At 44.1% G+C, this 19,340-nt stretch overlaps 1 protein-coding gene and 2 pseudogenes across 1 annotated transcript; 1 reads left to right on the top strand and 2 right to left on the bottom strand.

Moving 5' to 3' along the window:
* Window positions 1-5,016: 5,016 nt before the first annotated feature.
* LOC144367709 (olfactory receptor 2A12-like) lies at window positions 5,017-5,964 on the top strand. Its single transcript, XM_078024907.1, has one exon. It carries the CDS (start codon window positions 5,017-5,019, stop codon window positions 5,962-5,964), a length of 948 nt encoding a protein of 315 aa, XP_077881033.1.
* Window positions 5,965-11,548: 5,584 nt separating this feature from the next.
* On the bottom strand, window positions 11,549-12,559 carry LOC144367708 (CKLF-like MARVEL transmembrane domain-containing protein 7 pseudogene; annotated as a pseudogene).
* A 980-nt stretch (window positions 12,560-13,539) lies between these two features.
* LOC144368563 (olfactory receptor 2G3-like) lies at window positions 13,540-14,475 on the bottom strand (annotated as a pseudogene).
* Window positions 14,476-19,340: the final 4,865 nt, after the last annotated feature.

Genomic DNA, 19,340 nt, shown 5'->3' with positions numbered 1-19,340 from the left:
ACCTGTTTCCTGTCTAGAAAAATTTTAAGTTAAATTATAGAGTCAATTTTTTCAAAGACATTGAACTTTTCTGACTTTTATTCATTTTGTGTCGGTTTTGATAATTTGTGTTTTTAAAAGACATTTGTCTACTTTATTTAACTTGTCAAACTTTCAGACAGAAAAATGTTTAGTAATGATTTGAATGATCTTTAAATGACTCTATAGGAATGTTTCCTGTTTCATTCTTGGTGTTGGAAATGTGTGTTTTATTTTTTTTTCTTCATGAGTCTTGCTAAAGACTTATTAACTTATTGTTCCAAAGAGTCAACTTTTGGTTTTACTGAGTGTTCTCTACTGCAAGTTTGCTATTTCATTTTCTGCTTTAATCTTCATTATTTCCTTTATTAATTTCTTTTTGGACTTGATTTAAAGTTCTGCTTTCTGGCTTTTTGAGGTGGATTAATTTTTAGCCTTTCTTCTATTGTAACATCTGCACTTAGGGTTATGAATTTCCCTAAGCACCAATAATGTATTATTTTCATCATAATTTAGTTCAATGTATACTAATTTCATATTTATCTTTCTTTGCCCCAGACATTATTTAGAAGTATATTGCTAATTAAAGGAATTAGGTACATACATATTATATTTATTTTAATAGTGATTTCTAGCTAATTTCATTGCCTTCAGAGAATATGCTCCAAGGGATTTCCATGCTTTATATTTTTTAGAGTTTATGTTTATGATGCATATGATCAAATTTGGCAAATGTTCCATGAAGTTAACATTTCTTTTAGTTGATATTTTCATGGTATATTTTCTTTCCCTCTGTTCTCCTAGTGTGTTTTTGTCCTTATATGACATAAATGTTCCTCCTAGTGTGCATGAGGCCCTGAGCTTGTTCCCCAGCACTGGGAAGAAAAAAAAGTGGTTATTGTAAGGAATATGTAGGTTTTTTTTTTAATTTACTCTAAACACATGTCTTAATTAAAATACTTAGTCAATTTGCATTTAAATTAATTGCATACATTTTTGGTACCAAAAAATTGAACCCAGGGGTGCTTAACCACTGAGCCATATTCCCAGCCCTTCTGCAACCTGTATACTCAGAAAAATGAGAAATTATATCCCATCTGATTCAAATGTATGATATGTCAAGATCATTGTACTGTCATGTAACTAAGTAAAACAAACTTAAAAAGTGTTTTTTTTAGTTGTAGTTGGACACAATACCTATATTTTATTTATTTATTTGTTTATTTGTTTATTTATTTATTTTGCTACCAAAGATTGAACTCAGTGGTTGCACTGAGTCACATCCCCAGCCCTATTTTGTATTTTATTTAGAGACAGAGTCTTACTGAGTTGCTGAGTGCCTCACCATTGCTGAACCTAGCTTTGAATTTGGGATCCTCCTGCTTCAGCTTCCATATTATTTACTTATTTTATGTGGTGCTGAGGATCAAATCCAGTGCCTAATCCATACCTGGCAAGCACTCTATCACTGAGCTACAACCCCAACCCCCTTTTGTTTGTTTATTTTGAGACAGGATCCAGCTAAATTGTTCAGAGCCTCATTAAATTGCTGAGGTTAGCCTTGTATTTGCAGTCCTCCTGCCTTAGCCTCCTGAGTGGTTGAGATTACAGGCATTTGCCACCATGCCTGGCCTTACATACTTTCTTAAGTCATATTTAACAGCTCTCCATTTTCTGCTTAAATGTTTTACCTCTCTATACCTCTCTATCTCAAGTTACTATTGTTTGGATTAAAGACTTTTTTTTTTTTGGTGGTGCTAGGGATTGAACCCAGGGCCTTGTGAATGCTAGGCAAGGCACTCTACCAACTGAGCTATATCCAGCCCCTAAAGACATTTTTATCAATCCATTTTTAAAAACTATAGCTTATTAGTGAGATACCCATTATTTATTCTCTAATGATTTCTCTACATATTAAACATGAATCTTTGACTTTTCACAGTCTACAAACATGATTAGTTTTACCACTTTTCCAATTATGCTAATATTTAGACCACTCTAACTCCATTACTCACTAACGTTCTTGTATCGTTGTTATCATTCCTTTAATTTTTCTGTTTTAAGTCTTGTAAGACCTCACGATTGTGTTATGTTCATTAATAACTTATATTTATCCATTGATTTGCCTTTTCCTTGAGGTTCTTTCCTTGCATTTCTGTTTCTTCATTTTCTTTCTGCCTAAATAACTCCTTCTAACTTAGATAAGTTTTGTCTAAAAAAGTTTTTATTTTACATTTAAAATATTTTTAACTTTAAAAACTTTTCATTTCAAAATAATTTTGAACTTATAAAAAAGTTGAAAGAAAAACACAAAGAAATCCTGTGTACTCCACACTTGCATTTATTAATTTTAAACATTTGATCACATACACTTCATGTTTCTTTCTCTGTATATAAATATATTGTTTTGTTATAATTTTAGAATCATTTAAAAGTAATATGTAAATATCATGTTCCTTTACCCCTTAGGACTTCAGCAACTATTTCCCAAGAATAAGGATATTCTCTTATATAAGAGTTATCAGGGGCTGGGGATGTGGCTCAAGCGGTAGCGCGCTCGCCTGGCATGCGTGCGGCCCGGGTTCGATCCTCAGCACCACATACCAACAAAGGTGTTGTGTCCGCCAAGAACAAAAAATAAATATTAAAAAAAAAAAAAAGAGTTATCAAACCTAGGAAATTTATCCTTTAAATGATACTTTAATATCATCTAATGTAAATCCAAGGGATTTCCCAGCCTTATCAATTGTCATAATAATGTAATTTATAGCAGTCCTCCTCCTCAAGATTATACATTTCATTATTTTCTTCATTCTCTTTGCATGTATTATAGATCATCAGCATTTACATATTACTTTTAAATGATTTCTTTGTTATTTCTTTTTAAGTTACAAAAAGAAAATTATTTTTTTCTCCAAATGCTATTTTTCACTATTGATATTTTTCAGTATATCCCTCTTACCAAAAAAAAAAAAAAAAAAAAGCAATTTTTATATTGGAATGTTCCTCAATCTGGGTTTTTTGATGTTTCTTCATGATTAGATTCAGGTTTAATAATAATGTATAGGTGGTTAATTTTTAGGATTTTACATCTGGAAATGTCTATTGTGTCTATATGCTCTTTATTGGTGATTGAGACATTATCCCATTTCCCAACTGTGTAGCTAATTTTTTTATTTTTGTAACTAATAAATACTTCATAGATAGGTAACTTGCAACTATATAAATATTCCTTATTAAATGTGTTTCCTGTAGATTCAGCATCTCTGTTGGTCAGTAGAGACAGAACACACCAGTAATTTGAACCATGAAAATTCAGTATAACAAATTGTCAACTAGTAAAAGCTGGATACTGAAAGGGATAAAAGAGAACCCTGAGAATGCAGAACTAGCAAGTGGAAAAAAATTTTTAAATAAATGAAAACAGCTCTTATCTCTAGGCTGAAGGAGAGTACATACGGAAGGAAATAAAGATTTAGAAGGGATTAGTTTGTTTCACTTAGCATAATAGTCTCCATATGCATCCATACTGGTAAATGCCATAATTTCATTCTTCTTTATAGTTGAGTAATATTGCATTGAGAATATATACCACAGTCCCCCCAAACCAAAAGCTGAATGATATGTGGATCCTAACACCCAATAAGTGGTGGGGCGGGTGGGAAGAATAGAAGTTCATTGGATTAGACAAAAGGGAATGAAGGGAAGGGAGGGGGAAAGGGAATAGGAAAGACAGTGAATGAATCAGACATAACTTTCCAGTGTCCATAATGAACACACGCAGTGTAACTCCACATCACGTTCGACCACGAGAATGAGAGGTTATATGTCATGTATATCGAAATACAGTCATGTATATCGAAAAAGAACAAATTTTTTAAAAAATTAGGAGATACCTCTCTACTTTCCCTTGCTCCTGACCAAAAAAAGTAGTGTTGGGGGGGAGAAAAACCAAGAAGATTCAGATTGGTGTGACTGGCTCGCAGGAATAGATGACCTTCCAGTGGACACAGGCAGAGTTTGCAGAGCAGGAGCCCCGGGGTGGGGACAGTGCTGCTGGGTGAGTCAGGGCTGGTTTGTAGACCTGGCTGCCAGGTGGGACAACAGAGTATGGCCAGGAAAGCAGCTGCTGGAGCCGCCAACCTGCAGCCACTGGGTGGGGCGAGTGTGGCCCTAGTGCCTGCTTGGAGTCCACCAATAAGGTCAGGTGAGGAGAGCACTGCTGGCCCTTCCACAGGCCCCTACTCCAGCTCTCAAGCTGAATAAGGAAGGCGGACCCCAGCCAGCAGCAGAAGGACCTTCCTGCTGCTCTTGCGGCCAGTGCCCTCCAGCGCCCACTATTCTGGAGCTCACACTGTGCCAGCTGGCCAAGGAGCATGTTTGCAGGGTGTGAGGAGGAGGGGCCTGCTTGCTCACCCTGACAGTGTTCTCCAAGGCACAGCAGAACTTCCTCTCTATGGAGTCTGGGAGCTGGGGCTGACCTGGGGCCAACTGGTTTGTTAGACATGAGTGACCAACTGTGTACTGAGGAGTGGGGAATGATAGTTTAAGAGCTCATATGAACATGTTGTGTCTTATTCAGTGTTTCTTTTTTTAATATTTTATTTTATTTATTTTTTAGTTGTAGATGGACACAACATCTTTATTTTATTTTTATGTGGTGCTGAGGATCAAACCCAGGGTCTCGCACATGCAAGGTGAGCAGTCTACCGCTGAGCCACAACCCCAGCCCTTATTCAGTATTTTAAGTCTTCATTAGTTGCTTCATATACATTGTCTCTACTCCTGATAAAATCCATGAAGATGTTTATTAGCCACATCTTATAGATGAAGAGTCTGAGGCTCTGAGAGGTTAAGTAACTTGTCCAAGATTACCTAGAGACAGAATTGCAGGCAGGAATAAAAATCTTCACTTTCTGCTTTTATAGGTGGCATTCTTGTGAGCTACCATACTTTAGATGACATGTCGATCAATGTGATTTTCTTATAGGCCCCACCATGGGGATGCTTCCGGAGAAAAACCAAAGCTGGGTTTCTGAATTTGTGCTGCTTGGCTTCTCCAGTGACCCCATGTCCAACAGGGTCCTTTTCTTTGTCTTCCTTCTCCTCTACCTGAGCTCAGTGCTGGGCAATGGGCTCATCGTTGCCCTGATCTGCCTGGACCCTCATCTCCACACTCCCATGTACTTCTTCCTCTGTGTCCTCTCGGTGCTGGATACCAGCTACATCACCACCACCGTGCCCCAGATGTTGGTGCACCTTCTGGCTCACTCTCGGACCATCTCCTTTGCTGGCTGTTGGCTGCAGATGTATGTGTTTTGTGCTCTGGGACTGACCGAGTACATCTTCTTTGTAGTCATGGCTTATGACCGCTATGTGGCCATTTGCTATCCTCTGCGTTATACCATCATTCTCAACTGGAGACTGTGCACACAGTTGGCAGCTGGGACATGGGCCTGTGGTTTCCTCTTCTCTCTGGTCCATACCTTCCTCACTATGAGGCTGCCATACTGTGGGCCTAATAGGATCAACCACTACTTCTGTGAAGGGCCCTCCGTACGGAACTTGGCTTGCACGGACACCCAGCTCATTGACATGGTGGACCTGATCATCAGTGTCTTTGTGGTGGTCACCCCACTCTCCCTCATTCTGGCCTCCTACATTCGTATCACCCTGGCCATTCTCAAGATCAAGTCCACCCAGGGCCGCTGCAAGGCTTTTTCCACCTGTGCCTCCCACCTGACTGTGGTCACACTCTTCTATGCTCCAGTGACTTACATCTACACGAGGCCCAACTCCAGCTACTCTCCAGAGCAAGACAAGCAAATCTCCCTCTTCTACAATGTCTTCACAGCCCTGCTCAATCCCATGGTCTACAGTCTGAGAAATAAGGACATTAAGAGGGCTTTTCTTAAGGTAATGGGACGTGGTAGGGTGGCCTGGTGAAGTGGGACCCAGGAGAAGGTTGGGATAGAATGTCCAATGCTAAAGAAAGAGAGAGCATCTATAATACCTGCAACCCACTTTGTGCATTTGAATAAGTATAGAACTTGCTTAGTGGAACAAATGTTCATGAAACCAACGTGGGTGTCCTGATTAATTTCCTACCTGTGGTGAAGTAACAAACAGCTCAGTAATCTCTGGTTTACAACAGCAAACATTCATTTCTTGCTCAGTTCCATGTTAGTTATAGGCTGCAGTTCTCTGCAGTCTCAGATCACCTCATAAGGAGGAGCCCTTAAAGTGGAACATGCTATTCCAAGACAAAGGGAAGACATAATGGACAAAGCATGTGATGACTATTAAAGCTTCTCAGAAATGACTGCACACATCCCAAGCAAGTCATGTGATCAAGGCTGATGGCAAAGGGATGGAAGTATTTTCTCTACAGAGAAGTAACAAAGTTACATGGCAATGGGCAGACATGCTTAGTTCCAGAACTCTGAAGACTCACAGAAAGATATGCAGAGATTTATAGTCATGAAATTTTATTTCTGCAACCCAAGAAGATGCCACAATGTCTGATGAGAACTGATGATCTCAGTGGAATGAGGTTCTCTCGGTGGCTGATAGACACAAAGGGCCAGGATCCCCATCATTCCACAGCCATCCAACACCGTGGACCTCAGCACCTGTTAAGTTCTCCAGGGCTTGGAGTCAGGGAGAGAGGGAGGATGCTGGAGACTGAAATATCTTCCCCCTAAATTCATATGGTGAAGCTCTCACACCCCATGGGACTGGATCTGGAATAAGGAAATAATTAAGGTTAAATGAAGTCATAAGGGTGGATCCCTAATCTGATAGGATCTGTGTCCTTATAAGAAGAGACACCAGAAGAATGCTTTCGCTCTCACCCTCCCTCCTCGCCCTCCTCTCTGTCCCCCTGTCACAGGGGAACACAGTGAGAACGGGGCCATCAACAGTCCAGAAAGAGAGCCCCCACCAGAACCTGACGGGGCTGACACCCTGAACTCAGATTTTCAGCTTCCAGAAAATAAACCTCTGTTATTTAAGCCCAGCTAGTTATGGTGTTATTAGCCTGAGTTGACTAATAACAGAGGGTTGCCCCAAGAAGATTCATATTATTTCTATCAGTGGAACAAAAACTTAATAGAGAAATCAAGGTCAGTTACTAGAAAATGAGGTTGCAGAATTCTTTAGAAAACAAACAGCTTTCTGTGGTAGAGAAAATGGAGGACAGAAACCTACTCACCCAGAGTAGACAAGTAAGGGCTTGGAGTTGAGATTTAGCTGATACCTGTGGGTGAGAAGGGGTCGGGCAAGGAAGGAGCAGGAGGAGGACTTTCAGTGAAGGGTAAGCCAGGTTCAGAGGCCCCACGTGAGGAAAGGAGTTGCATGGTCTGGGGAACAGGAGGAAGGTTCTTGTGGTCCTGGCAGTGAGCAGGACAGGAGAGACAAATTCAGGAGTCAGGCAGAGGCCAGGTCCCAAAAGCCCTCTGGGAATGGTGTACTTTGTGCTCAATGCAATGAGAGTGTGAGATTCTGGTTGGAGAAGTGGTGCAGTTTTAGGGTGAGAACCTCCTGTGTGGGAGTGGCTTTAGGAGCCCATGGCTGGAAAGGAGGTGGGAGAAACAGGGGAGAGTGCAGGAGTGTGGATGGGGACCCTGCCCTCAGACAGCAGCAGAGCAGGTGAAGGTTTAGATGACAAACGGGAGAATTGGGGAAAGGCGGGCAAGTGGGAGGGTCAGCTCATGAGGGGATGAGCAGAGTGATCCATGAGGAATGGAAGTCAGGGATAATGAATTACCAGGGAGTCTCTGTCCATTTCCAGCCTGGGCCACAGGCTCAGAATGCCCAGCAACCTTGTCCCTCAGGTCTTGGCCACCCTCTCAACATGGAAACCCGAGCTCCACCCCAGCCAGGCACCTGCCTGGCCCCTCAGCTAGTCCCAGAGTGGCCTGCGTGCTGCTCCTTGGTGGACTCATTCAGCAAGCCCTCCCATGGGGACTGAAGCGTGTAGTGTCCCACATAGACGTCATTCTTTCTGTAAGGCCCACACACTGTGAAGACCTTGTGCTCCCTGTGGCAGCCAGCACCCAGCTGTTTGTCCCTAGCCCTGCTTGCTGATGGCCTGCCCCCTGGTTAGTTTGCCTGTCCTCTGGGGCCTGGCTCACCAGCTAATTCCTCTGCAATTCAGTGCTTGAACCACACCTCCTCTAATGAGGTCTAACCCCTCCCAAGTCTGTCCTTCCTCAGCCCCTCTCTCTTGTCCCTTGGGTCCCATTCATTCATAGTTGATACTTGTTTATGTTACCTTTTCCTTATTTCGCCTCTGGGTCCTTTGTGTCTCCTGATTGGACCCAAAGGGATGCAGTTTCTCTAATGTTTTAAAGTATCATTATCTGGATTTTACTGAAAAACCAGAAACTGAGAAAACGAATACTCACGGGAATTAGGGGTCATATTCAAAGTCCTATGGCCAGAAACAGGGAGCTGGGACTCCAGACTGTCACCTCTGCTCATCTCTTACCATTATCACCCAGCATATCCTCGCTAGGACTCCATCCCATATATTCTCTCACAAGTTGAGCTTGGTCTCCTTTTCTTGAAGGTTCTCTATGAAATCCCTTTCCTGTGATTTGGGCATTTACATAGAAGCCATAGAGAAGAGGTGCTATGACCCAAGATGGACTGCTGGAAGGACACTGTGTGGAGACCATCCTGGGCACACAAGAGCCTTAGCCCACACCTCACCTCCCACCTTCTTCCTTCCTTTGGAACTTAGGCCAAAGGAAAGGCATGAGGAACCATGAATTGACTGAGAACAATCTGGTTGGTGGAGCACGATCTGGTTGGACTGAGCTCATTGTGCACTGACTTGTGTTTGTGGAGGGAGTCTCAAGAAAAATTATGGATATAAAAATAAAGTTATATATTTGCACAGCTGAAAAAGAAATCCCTTTCCTAAAATTAAGGCACATTCAAAACTTTCTGCACTGAATGCTTTCTTTATCTCTTTACCCAAATCTGAATTTCCCCCAGGTGCAGCATCCTTGGGTGGCCCTTTTCCTAAGAACACTTCCTGCTCTGAAGTCTAAATTCTCTGTGTCTCACTAGCAATTCCCCCAGTTCCCATTCATCCTCAACTCCCATTGTATCTTTCTCTGGCTTAATTACATACCTTTATCCTGCCATGTCTTCCCAGTGTACCACCTGGTCCAATCTTGATGTAGCAGGATAGCACATCAACACCTAGATATTTCCACTACTCTTTCTCTTATAACTTGGGGGCTGGTTGAATTAAACTGTATTTCTACATAGGTCCTTCCAGGTCTCTCTCTCTCTCTCTCTCTCTCTCTCTCTCTCTCTCTCTCTCTCTCTCTCTCTCTCTCTCCTGTCCCTAGCATCTCCCTGAGGCCCTCTTCCTCACTACTTCCTCAAGTGTGCTCAGAAATTGCTCTATACCTAGCTGTGAAATGCAAAGCCAAATATTCATCTTATACCAAGAATAATTATCATAACTCTCACCAACACCACAATCATCAGTACTTTCCTTACTGAGTTCAAACTACCTTCACTGACCTCTGCTTGTACCAATTCTCTATCACCTTCATTGGATCCATCCTTCATTCTTTGAAGACTGAAGACTATCGGTTGATAAAGGTTCAATAATTCTGACCTTAAAGAGGTGAACTATGAAGGGTTTTTAAGTTTCCTTTGTATTCAAAGCCAGAGTCTGACCGAGTTTCTCCACAGCAGCATTTCCTTGGATGACCTGTCATTTGTGTCCACTGGGTGATTTGAACGTTGAAAAGTTTGAAAAACCAAGTTTGGAGCAGAAAACGTCTAGGCTAGTCCTAAGGATGTGGGAATGCCAACTAGGATTAGCTAGGAACTTCTGTCTCTTTTTCTCCTCTGGCAATAGAAAATGTGAGGGTAAAATTTGGAGGGGATTCTATAAAGGTGGGGAGAGCCCCTTGAGAAAGCTTCTCTTTTCTTTTTTTTTTTTTTTTTGCATTGGACATTTTGATTCCTGAGGAGAATCTTGATTTTATATTTATACGATGTGATGTCCCACTTGGTAGTAGTAACTGGTTGTTGTTTCCTTAGGTTCTTCTGACAAAGGAAATCACTTCCCACAAATGATGTTGGAAACTTCTCAACTTTTACAGGATCAATGATTATAGGGACTCAGTATCTTCACTTGTTCATTTGTAGATTTTTGTACATTTGTCCAAAACAAAGTTGTTGTTGTGGTTGTTGTTGTTTTGGGGGTAGGGGGAGTGGGCAGTGCCAGGGATTGAACCCAGGGGCACTTGACCACTGAGCCATATCCACAGCCCTTTTTTATTTTTTGTTTTTATTCTTGACATAGGGTTTCACTAAGTTGCTTAGGGACTCACTAAATTGCTGTGGCTGGCTTTGAACTTGTGATCTTCCTGCCTCAGCAAAGCAATATAAAAACTTTTATTGGCAATAGGTCATTAATGACGGAGTTTGTGTATTAAAGGACTATTTTGGACTGTATTATTAGAATGATAGTCAAATGTAAGATGTCTCAAAACAATTCATTATTTCCCTAACTAAAATATGTTGACTAGTTCAAAATATATTTTATTTGGATACTGTATGTATGAGCAAACTTGATAGTCTAAAACTAACATCTAGTTTGCAAAATGCCAAGATAAGTCTCTCTTAAAAGTAGTTACAACTGTGTGTCCCTCACACATTTAGAATTTTTTTTCATGTAAATGATCTTCCAATATTTTAATGCAATTATTAGTGTGATCTCATTTATTTTCTTTGTGGAAAATTTGAAATTTAGCCAAGACTCAATAAGCAAGCAGGGTAACAGCTGCAATTTGAGGAAGGAATTTAATTGACCTACCTCCTTCATTGCTAAGCTCCGTATTGGCATCTAGAAATGAGAAGGGATGTCTTCACTGTGATATTGTTCTCTCTTGCTCCCTAAATCACCATATAGCCAAAGCACGTGCATCCTCTACTTAGGCAGATATATTTTCAGACTTAGGGAGGGTAGAAACCACCAACCAGGTAGAACAAATGGATGTATGAGCAAACTTGAAATGTAGATTCTCTACGCTAAATTGGCAACTTAACTAGGGAGGGAAAGCTTCTCTTTTCAAGTTAATCTTCACTAGAGTGTTGCCTGCCATGGAAGGAATGATAAACTGTGCAGTCAGTAAAATTTCCTAAGATTCTATGTGCCTTGTCCAAGGTGCAAGGGACCCTGAGGGCTGAAGCCATGGGTGAATGGTTTTGGCATTGGTAAGGGAAGCCACCACCATCATGACCACCACCAGCTACCACCCTCTCAGCAACCTCTTGACTCAAGTATCCAATGATTACCCAGCTCACATTTGAATAAATGTTAATTAAAAGCTTTAAAGTGGAATATTAATGATGATATCTCCCAGGGCGCTGGCTGGTTGCCATCAGAACCTCTTTTTTTTTTTTTTTTGCACTTGGCTAATATTTTATTTAAAAACACACAAGCGTGCACACACACACACACACACACACACACACACAACCGTAACAAAGGCAGAGAGAGGAGAGGGAGGGAGACAACAGGCTGACCACCTAGTGTTTGTGCAGGCATGTCACCTTAAGGGCATCTTCAAGATCAGATTGACAGGCTAGATAAATTAGGAGGTGGCTTTATTTTTATGAGGATTAAGGCATCTTCGCTCCCCCGAGGAACATGAAGGAGAAGCAGACCTGGGAGCCCACCGTCGAGTTCAGTACCTGAGGTGCTGCTAAAAGCAGGCAGGAGAGACAGGCTGCCCTTGGAGCTGCTTCCTTTCCCAGAAGGGGAGGAAAGTTCTCCAGGGAAGACTGGAGACAGAGGCTCTGGCCAGCCCAGGCGCTGAGTCCTGGTGTCTTGGGGAAGCTGGAGGCCAGGGGAGCCTTCCTGGTGTCTATTAGCCTGCTTGCGACTTTGGCATAGGAACAGTCCAGAAGCCGTGCCTGGGGTCACTGGTCCTCCTGTCTGCCAGGCCCACGTCCTGCAGATCCTTTTGAGGCACCCGAGGCTGAGGCCTTGTCAAACAGCTGCATCTGTTGACTGGGTTACACACGAGATCTTGTAGGACAGCCACACGCTTGCCAAGCACAGAAAGGTAGCCAGGAAACCAAAGATCGCTCCGGCTACCAGTCCGCTCTGGCTGTAACTCCTGGACGCTGCCACGATGGAGGCAATGAGGAGGAGCAGGGTACCGATGACATAGTGCAGAAGTTCCGACAGGGGCCAGCTGATGCAGGTGAGCACTCAGTAGAAGCGGAAGAGGTGGACCAGGTAAAAGGCCAGGATCATGATCAAGTCACAAATGGTGACTTCAAAGTAGCTGAAGGCACTGTAGTCGATCCACACGGAGCTCCGCACACAGATGAAGGCGATCAGCAGAGTGACCATCTGCGCCACTTTGAGCAGGGCCCCCTGGGTGCGGGGGTAGACGGTGTCCAGCAGCCCCTCCGAGGGCTGGCTCGCGCCCACCCCGGGTCCCAGCGCGCCGCCGCTGCTGCACGTGGTGCGGACGAGCCCCGATCCATGAGACATCGCGTGGCCCCAGCCCGCTGGCCGCCTCCCCGGCCCAGAACCTCTTTAAGCTATATCTTGAGGGCCTGTAGTAATTTTCTCATAGTTTTGCTGACCAAGTTCATGAGCTTTTGGGGGAGGGCCGGATCCAAGCTAACCAAATCCACAGCAGACTGGAGTGTAAACAAATGCCAGCTCTGTCATTTGTAATGATAGCGTTAGCTAGCCCTTCTCCAAGAGCAGAATAGCCATTTACTCTCGGATGAAAGGGTCTCAGATGTCTGCTTGGTAACTGTGGTGTTAGGAAAGGACATTAGAATAGAAAGAGTTGCCATGTTTATATGGAGCATTCAATGTGTAAGAACTTCACCTATCACGACAGCCCTATAAGGTGTTAGTCTGCTATTGTTATCGTCATTCCAATTCTACAGACACCAAAGAGTCTGGCTCTTAAACACTATGATGTAGTTTAGGTAATATTTCATCTGCATACTGAGAGATCCCTCAAAATATCTCTTGCCCACAGCAGTGGCTCACCTCCCCAGGGACAGGATGAATCCTGTATCCTGGGGCCCAAACTCCCCTAGACAGTGCTGAATGGACAGTGACCAACCCTTCAGTCCTATTCCTAAGGTTACTTTTCCTTTCTTCTATGTTTCTTTAAATCTAGTCTTTCTCCTGACTGAGAAAGAAAGTTACTGATCTGGGGTCCTCTGAGTCATCTTGTCCCAGCCATCCTGAGTTTACTTAAATAATGATGCTACATTTGTGCCAGACCCTTCGATGCTCCTAAGAAACGAGAAAAGAATCGATCACATGTCATGCTTTGCAGTCTGTCTGGAGGTGTGTACCCTTAATGTTTGAGGGTAGCCTATTATCTAGAGCCATCAGCATGACCATAACTTGTACCTGCCTCTGCACCTCAGTTTTCTAACCACTTATGAATGATTCTTGCCTGTCTGCTTTTTGGATATGGCAGAAGGGCCATAGACACTCTTCTTTCAGGCCTGGATGTAGCCATCTGTGTTCCAGTGGCCTTTCTCAGAGACCCTGCCCCAGCCTGTTACTTTGAGGAAAGCCCTCTTTACATCTTGTTTCTGAGGCGGTAGATGATGGGGTTGAGGAAGGCAGAGATGACATTGTAGAACAGAGCCAGTTTCTTGTCCTGTTCTGGGGAAGTATTAGCCGCAGGGTTCAAGTACATAAACATGGTGGGTCCACAGAACATGGTGACCACAGTGATATGGGATGCACAGGTGGAGAAGGCCTTGATCCGCCCTTGGGTGGAACCAATCCTTAGAATTGCAATGAAGATATAGATATATGATGAAATCTACTCTGTCATTGAGGGATGTGTCTGCACAGGCCAACTTTAGAACAGCAGGCACCTCACAGAAGGAGTGGTTGATCTCATTGGGGCCACAGTAGGGCAGGCGCATGGTGAAGACAGTGTAGACTAGAGAACAGCTGACACCCCACAGTCCACAAAAGATGACCATTGCCCCACACAGCCATGGGCTCATGATAACCTTGAACCTGAGTGGATAGCAGATGGCCACATACCTATCATAGGCCATGACAGAGAACAGCCATCCCTCAGTGATGCCCAACACCAGAAAGACGTACATCTGGGCCACACACCCAACATAGGAAATGGTCTTCTTGTGGCAGACCAGATGCACCAACATCTGGGGCACAGTGGTGGTGACATAGCTCATGTCCAGCAGGGAAAGGACACTGAGGAAGAAGTACATGGGTGTGTAGAGGCGGGAGTCCAGGTGGATCAAGGTGACAATGAGTCCATTGCCCAGGAGTGTGGAGAGGTAGAGGGAGAGGAAGAGACTGAAGAGGATGACATTAGTTCGGGAATCCCTGGAGAAGCCCAGAAGGATGAACTCAGACACAGAGCTGCGGTTCCCCCAGGGAAACACCTGCATTATTCTTCAGCTGCAGAAAGAGAAATGGACCTACTGGCCCAGTTTGGAAGCCACATTCAGGTGCCATGGCCATTCCATTGCTGCCAAGGTCAGTAGCCATTGGGTCCTAGTTGGGATTCATGTCAGTTCAGAGACTGAGGTCTACCTGGGATAGGTTACTTTTGGGGAAGGAAGGGAAATTGTCAATATTTAACTTCTCTGGCCAAAATCTTTTCTGAAAAACTCCAGAGTCTCATTTCCTTCCATTCTACCAGCCCCATGAAGGCCACCTCCCTTTCTCTCCTTCAGGAGCTACCATCACATAGTGCATTGCTTAGGGACTCTTCTCCCTAGACCTGGCTGCACAGTGAGATGGTAAAAATTTCAAACTCTCTTCTTCCCCTTGTATCAAACACCTATTTAGAATTCTTTCTATTTGGTGCCTCCAACTTTTTTTTTTTTTTTTTTGTACTGGGGAGTGAATGCCAGGGGCGCTTAACCACTGAGCCACACTCCCAGCCCTTTTTTTTGTATTTTATTTAGAGGCAGGGTCTCACTGAGTTGCATAGGGGCCTTGGTAAGTTGCTGAGGCTGGCTTTGAACTCATGATTCTCCTGTGTCAGCCTCCTATGCCACTGGTATTACAGGCATGCACCACCATGCTCAGCTTAACTTTTGATCACTCTAGAAAACCAAGGGAATCAGAAATATGGGTATAGATATGTGGATCCACAAACATGAGAGGTTCCTTGATAACTTACATTGAGCCTGCATTTCTTGATTCTTTCGAGTCCCTGGAAGCTTTCTCAGATTTTATTTTAGATGGGGTTACTCAGCAATTCTGCTTCTTCTTATCCTCACCTAATTCTGAAGGGAAGGGTCTTCCTACTTGACTCTAAAACTTGAATAGGCTTGAGGCAGAATAACAGCTGTCTTTTTTGCTTAAAGATAACTATGGAAGGTCTGGGGTTGTAGCTTCGCATGTGTGAGGCACTGGGTTCAATCCTCAGCACCACATTTTAAAAAATAAAATAAACAAATAAAATAAAGTTATTTTTTTTAAAAAAGATGGCTTTGGAGGCTGGGGATGTAGTTCACTTAGAGAGAACTTGCCCAGGATGCACAAGGCCCTGGGTTCAATTCCCAGTACCAAAAAAAAAAAGAGATGGTTTTGACATCTCAAGCTCTCCAGCCTGGTGGGGATACCCCTCCCAATTTTAATAAACCCCTTAGGATCCCTTTCTCCCCTTGAGATTGATGATTGGCAGGTAGCCTGGGATAAAGACTGGGTTTGGATTTAGTTTATACCTTTAGAGCTTAAAGGTTTCTTCTTGTTCATGGAGCCACAAGAGGTGGAATTTTCTGGTGGAGAAGAATGGGGTTTGGAATGGAATACTTGAGGGCAAGTCCTGATGCTTTTACTGTGACCTTGTCATGTAATTTAATCTTCTTGAGCCTCAGTGTTCTTCCTTGTGGAATGGACATGATGTCCACCAGAGAGATAGCCTGTGAGTAGTGGTAGGTTATTCATGAGGCAATCAGCACTGTGACTGCCACAGAGAGGGAGCTCAATAATGCCAGTGCCCATCAAGTGCAGGTATAGGAGCTGGAAAGACAAGGATAAACAAGGACAAGGACAGGGTATATTCCTAATCCTAAAGAGCTTACAGGCTAGTTGGGGAAAATAGAGGAATAAATATATAAAACATTCCCAATGTATTTAGCACCAGGAGGGAAATGCGTGCTGTCTGTCATGGCTCTGTGCCAAGCACTAAGGGTGGAGAAGTAAAAACCTCTGCTCTCAAAGGGCACACAGTGAAGAGACAGGCAGATGATGAACATCCACCAAGTGAGGAGTGCTGGGTTGGAGAACAGAACACCTGGTGTGAATCTTAGAGGGTGAGCAGGGTTAGCCAAGCCAAGAACTCAGAGGGAGCAGCAGGTGCCAAGGGCCTGAGGGAGAGCTTTGTGCAAACAGGGAGCCCAGGGATGAAGTCTGCACAGGGGTATTAGGAAAGGGGATTCCTGGAAGATGGGCCTGAAGTTAAGAAGGAAACTGGGTCTAAATGGTCTTGTGTATCCTGCTAAGAAGCACAGACTTAATCCTTTAGGTTGTGGTGAGTGATGGTGGGTTTCAAGCAGAGAAATAATTTGTTTGGGCTTCGGGTGTAGAAACATGTGGTGTGGCTGGAAGTTAAGAGAAGGCATTGGAAGAAGACCAGGTGAGGGGTAAAGGAAAAAGACACGGAAGGCTCGTGTTCCACCTAGGAAGAGGGGAGGGTAGAGGGAGGGGTGGAGAGGACCCAACAGCGCAGGGCAACTGAGGCCTGAAGAAAGTGAGAAAGGGAGGAAGGAAGATGAGCTTGAGGTCCAGAACAGGGAACATAAATTGTCATTAGCACCATTCAGCAACACAGAAATGAGATGGAGGTGAAGGAAGGGCAGGTGGGGTGGGGCAGGAAAAGGCAGAGGGCTAATTAATTCTCTACAGACACACAGAGTTGGAACACATGCTTGAGGATCGGAGGTCAGAGGCTGAGCTGTGGGGCCTGAGAGTTCAGGAAGGAGATCTAAGTGGAAGATCAAAGCTCTGCTGCACCAGCATTTGGAGGGTAATGAGGAAGAGAATGATGGGAATTCTCAGTGAGAGAGCAGAGGGGCCGAGATGGCACCTGGGAGCACCGGAGAGGAACACTGGAGAGATGGGCAGAGGACAAGACAGGCTTGCGAAGAGCTCCAGGGAGGCAGGAGGGCTTGATGCAGGAACCCAGGGAGCTTGGGTGCCAGTGGTGTCAAACGCAAAGAGGACTGAAAACTGTCAAAAATGGAATAACAAGGAAGTTATGAGTGGTTCAGAGATGAGGCATCTCTGTGATGAAGGCAGATGTCAGGTTGTGGTGGGTTCTGAGGAACCCACACATAAGGGGAGGCGGTAGGGGGAGAGAAAGAGAAAACACTCTGAGGAAGCAGGGAGCAATAGGACCAGGAACATCCAACAGAGTCAAAATGGAAAGGGAGGAGGTGAGAGCAAGGTGGCTACAGATACAGCTAACATTCCTGTGGACCAGCCAGTGTCTTAGGCTCTTCCTGACAATAGGTTGTGTAGACAGTGAGGAAGTGACCCAGAGGTTGAAAATCAGATATCCAGTCTCAACTGAATAGAAGGAGGCTGATGCCAGAAACGAAACAACAACAACAAAAAGACACAGCCCAAATGTCAAGTGTTCTGTCCCTTCTCTTTAACTCAAAAGCCAGTTGTACAAAGCTCAGATGGGGAAGCACTTGTTGGGAAATAACTGAGAACTTAAACTGGTTTTACATAAAGAAACTTCCAAAAAGTCAACAATGGTCTGCATCATTGAGAAGGAATCCTAGCAGATCAGATCATAGGAGGTAGCTTGGAGCTGTGTCTGCAGCAGCCAGACCACAGTTAGAACATTGTTCTCACTCCTGGGCCATATTTTTAGCTGACTATGGACAAGTTGAAACAGGCTATAGAGAAAGATTTGGAAACCACATTGTATGAGAAAGAGTTAAAGCAAATAGGATGCTTCTACCAATCTGAAAGGTGAGAGATGTTCTGGAGCTGAGCACCAACTCTTTGCAAGTCACAAAGATGTTTGATGCAGAAACCCAGAGAGCTTGAATGTCAATGGTGTCAAATGCAGAGAGGACGGAAAATTGTCAAATAGTGGAAACATAGATGAGTCCTTCCATGTGGACGACTTATGTGTCTTGTTCTGGGTGGTCCCCAAAAGGATTTCAATTTAATTAGACCAACTTATATTAGTGGTAGTATATTGACTTATATTAGCTATAATTTGAATCTAGAATGTTTCCCAGATGCCTATGTGTTAAAGGCTTGGTCCTAAACCCATGATGCTATTGGAAGTTAGCGGAACCTTCAGGAAGTGTAAGTGGGGCCTAGTGTGAGAAAGTTAGGTCGCTGGGGGGTGTGCCCTTGAAGAGAATATTGGAACCTAGGCCCTTCCTCTTTCTCTCTTTTGCTTCCCAGCCACCATGAAGTATAACGTTCTCCTCCACCATGAACTTTTGCCATGATGAGTACAGGCCCAAAGCTATAGGGTCAATGGATTAAAACCTCTGAAACCGTGAGCCAAAATAAACTTTTCCTCCCTTTTAAGTTGATTTCCTCTGGTGTTTTGTCACAGTGATGGAAAGCTACACTTGGAAGCAGTGCAGACAGAGTCAACCATCCTGGAAGGTAGTGAGCGTTTAAATCCAAGGAAAGGTTCAACAAAATGTAGCAGACCACATGTCAAGGATGCATTGTGACCAGACCTGCTCACAGCGGTGCAGGAGGGTCTCTGGTACACTCCAACTGAAAAAGCTCAGGACTTTGCCATCCTCTCTCCTCTCACCTGCCTGTTTCACCTGGACCCGAGGCCTGGGCCATTGCAGTAGTGTCTCAACAGGCCTCCCTCTCCCAGTCTCTGCTACAGACTGACCAGAAAAGGAAGCAAAATGGAGAAAATGAGGAGAGGAGAATGTGGAAAAGAGAGAGCAGTGAAAGGTGGGTGGGGTAGGGGGTTCTAGCACCTTTATGATTCCGTCCAGGAGAAAGAAATGCCGGGGTAGCAATATCTGGTTTGTTACCTCCTCCCCTTCTCCAGCGTGAGTGTCCTAGTTCTTCCCCGTTTCAGCATCTCCCCCAGCTCCCCGACTCTCCTGAAGCCTCCAACAGCCCTTTCTGCACTCCTGGAACTAGCTACCCTGACCTCTCCCTCGCTTACCAGCCCCTTGTCCTGTATCCTCAGTCCAAGGTCCCAACCTGGCTGGGACGCAGAGGAGAGCCAACTGCCTTAGCTCCACAGTCACCGTCTTCACCTCCTTCCTCCTTCCTTCCTCAGAACACACCCAAAAGC

This window comes from Ictidomys tridecemlineatus, chromosome 11, assembly GCF_052094955.1.
Source record: "Ictidomys tridecemlineatus isolate mIctTri1 chromosome 11, mIctTri1.hap1, whole genome shotgun sequence".
Classification (NCBI taxonomy): domain Eukaryota; kingdom Metazoa; phylum Chordata; class Mammalia; order Rodentia; family Sciuridae; genus Ictidomys; species Ictidomys tridecemlineatus.
Note: the sequence above shows the minus strand (reverse complement) of the source record. Positions and strands in the feature narration are given on the sequence as shown.

Bases quoted from the DNA above. Each gene is read 5' to 3' on its own strand.
- LOC144367709 (XM_078024907.1), top strand. From the start codon at position 5,017: ATGGGGATGCTTCCGGAGAAAAACCAAAGCTGGGTTTCTGAATTTGTG.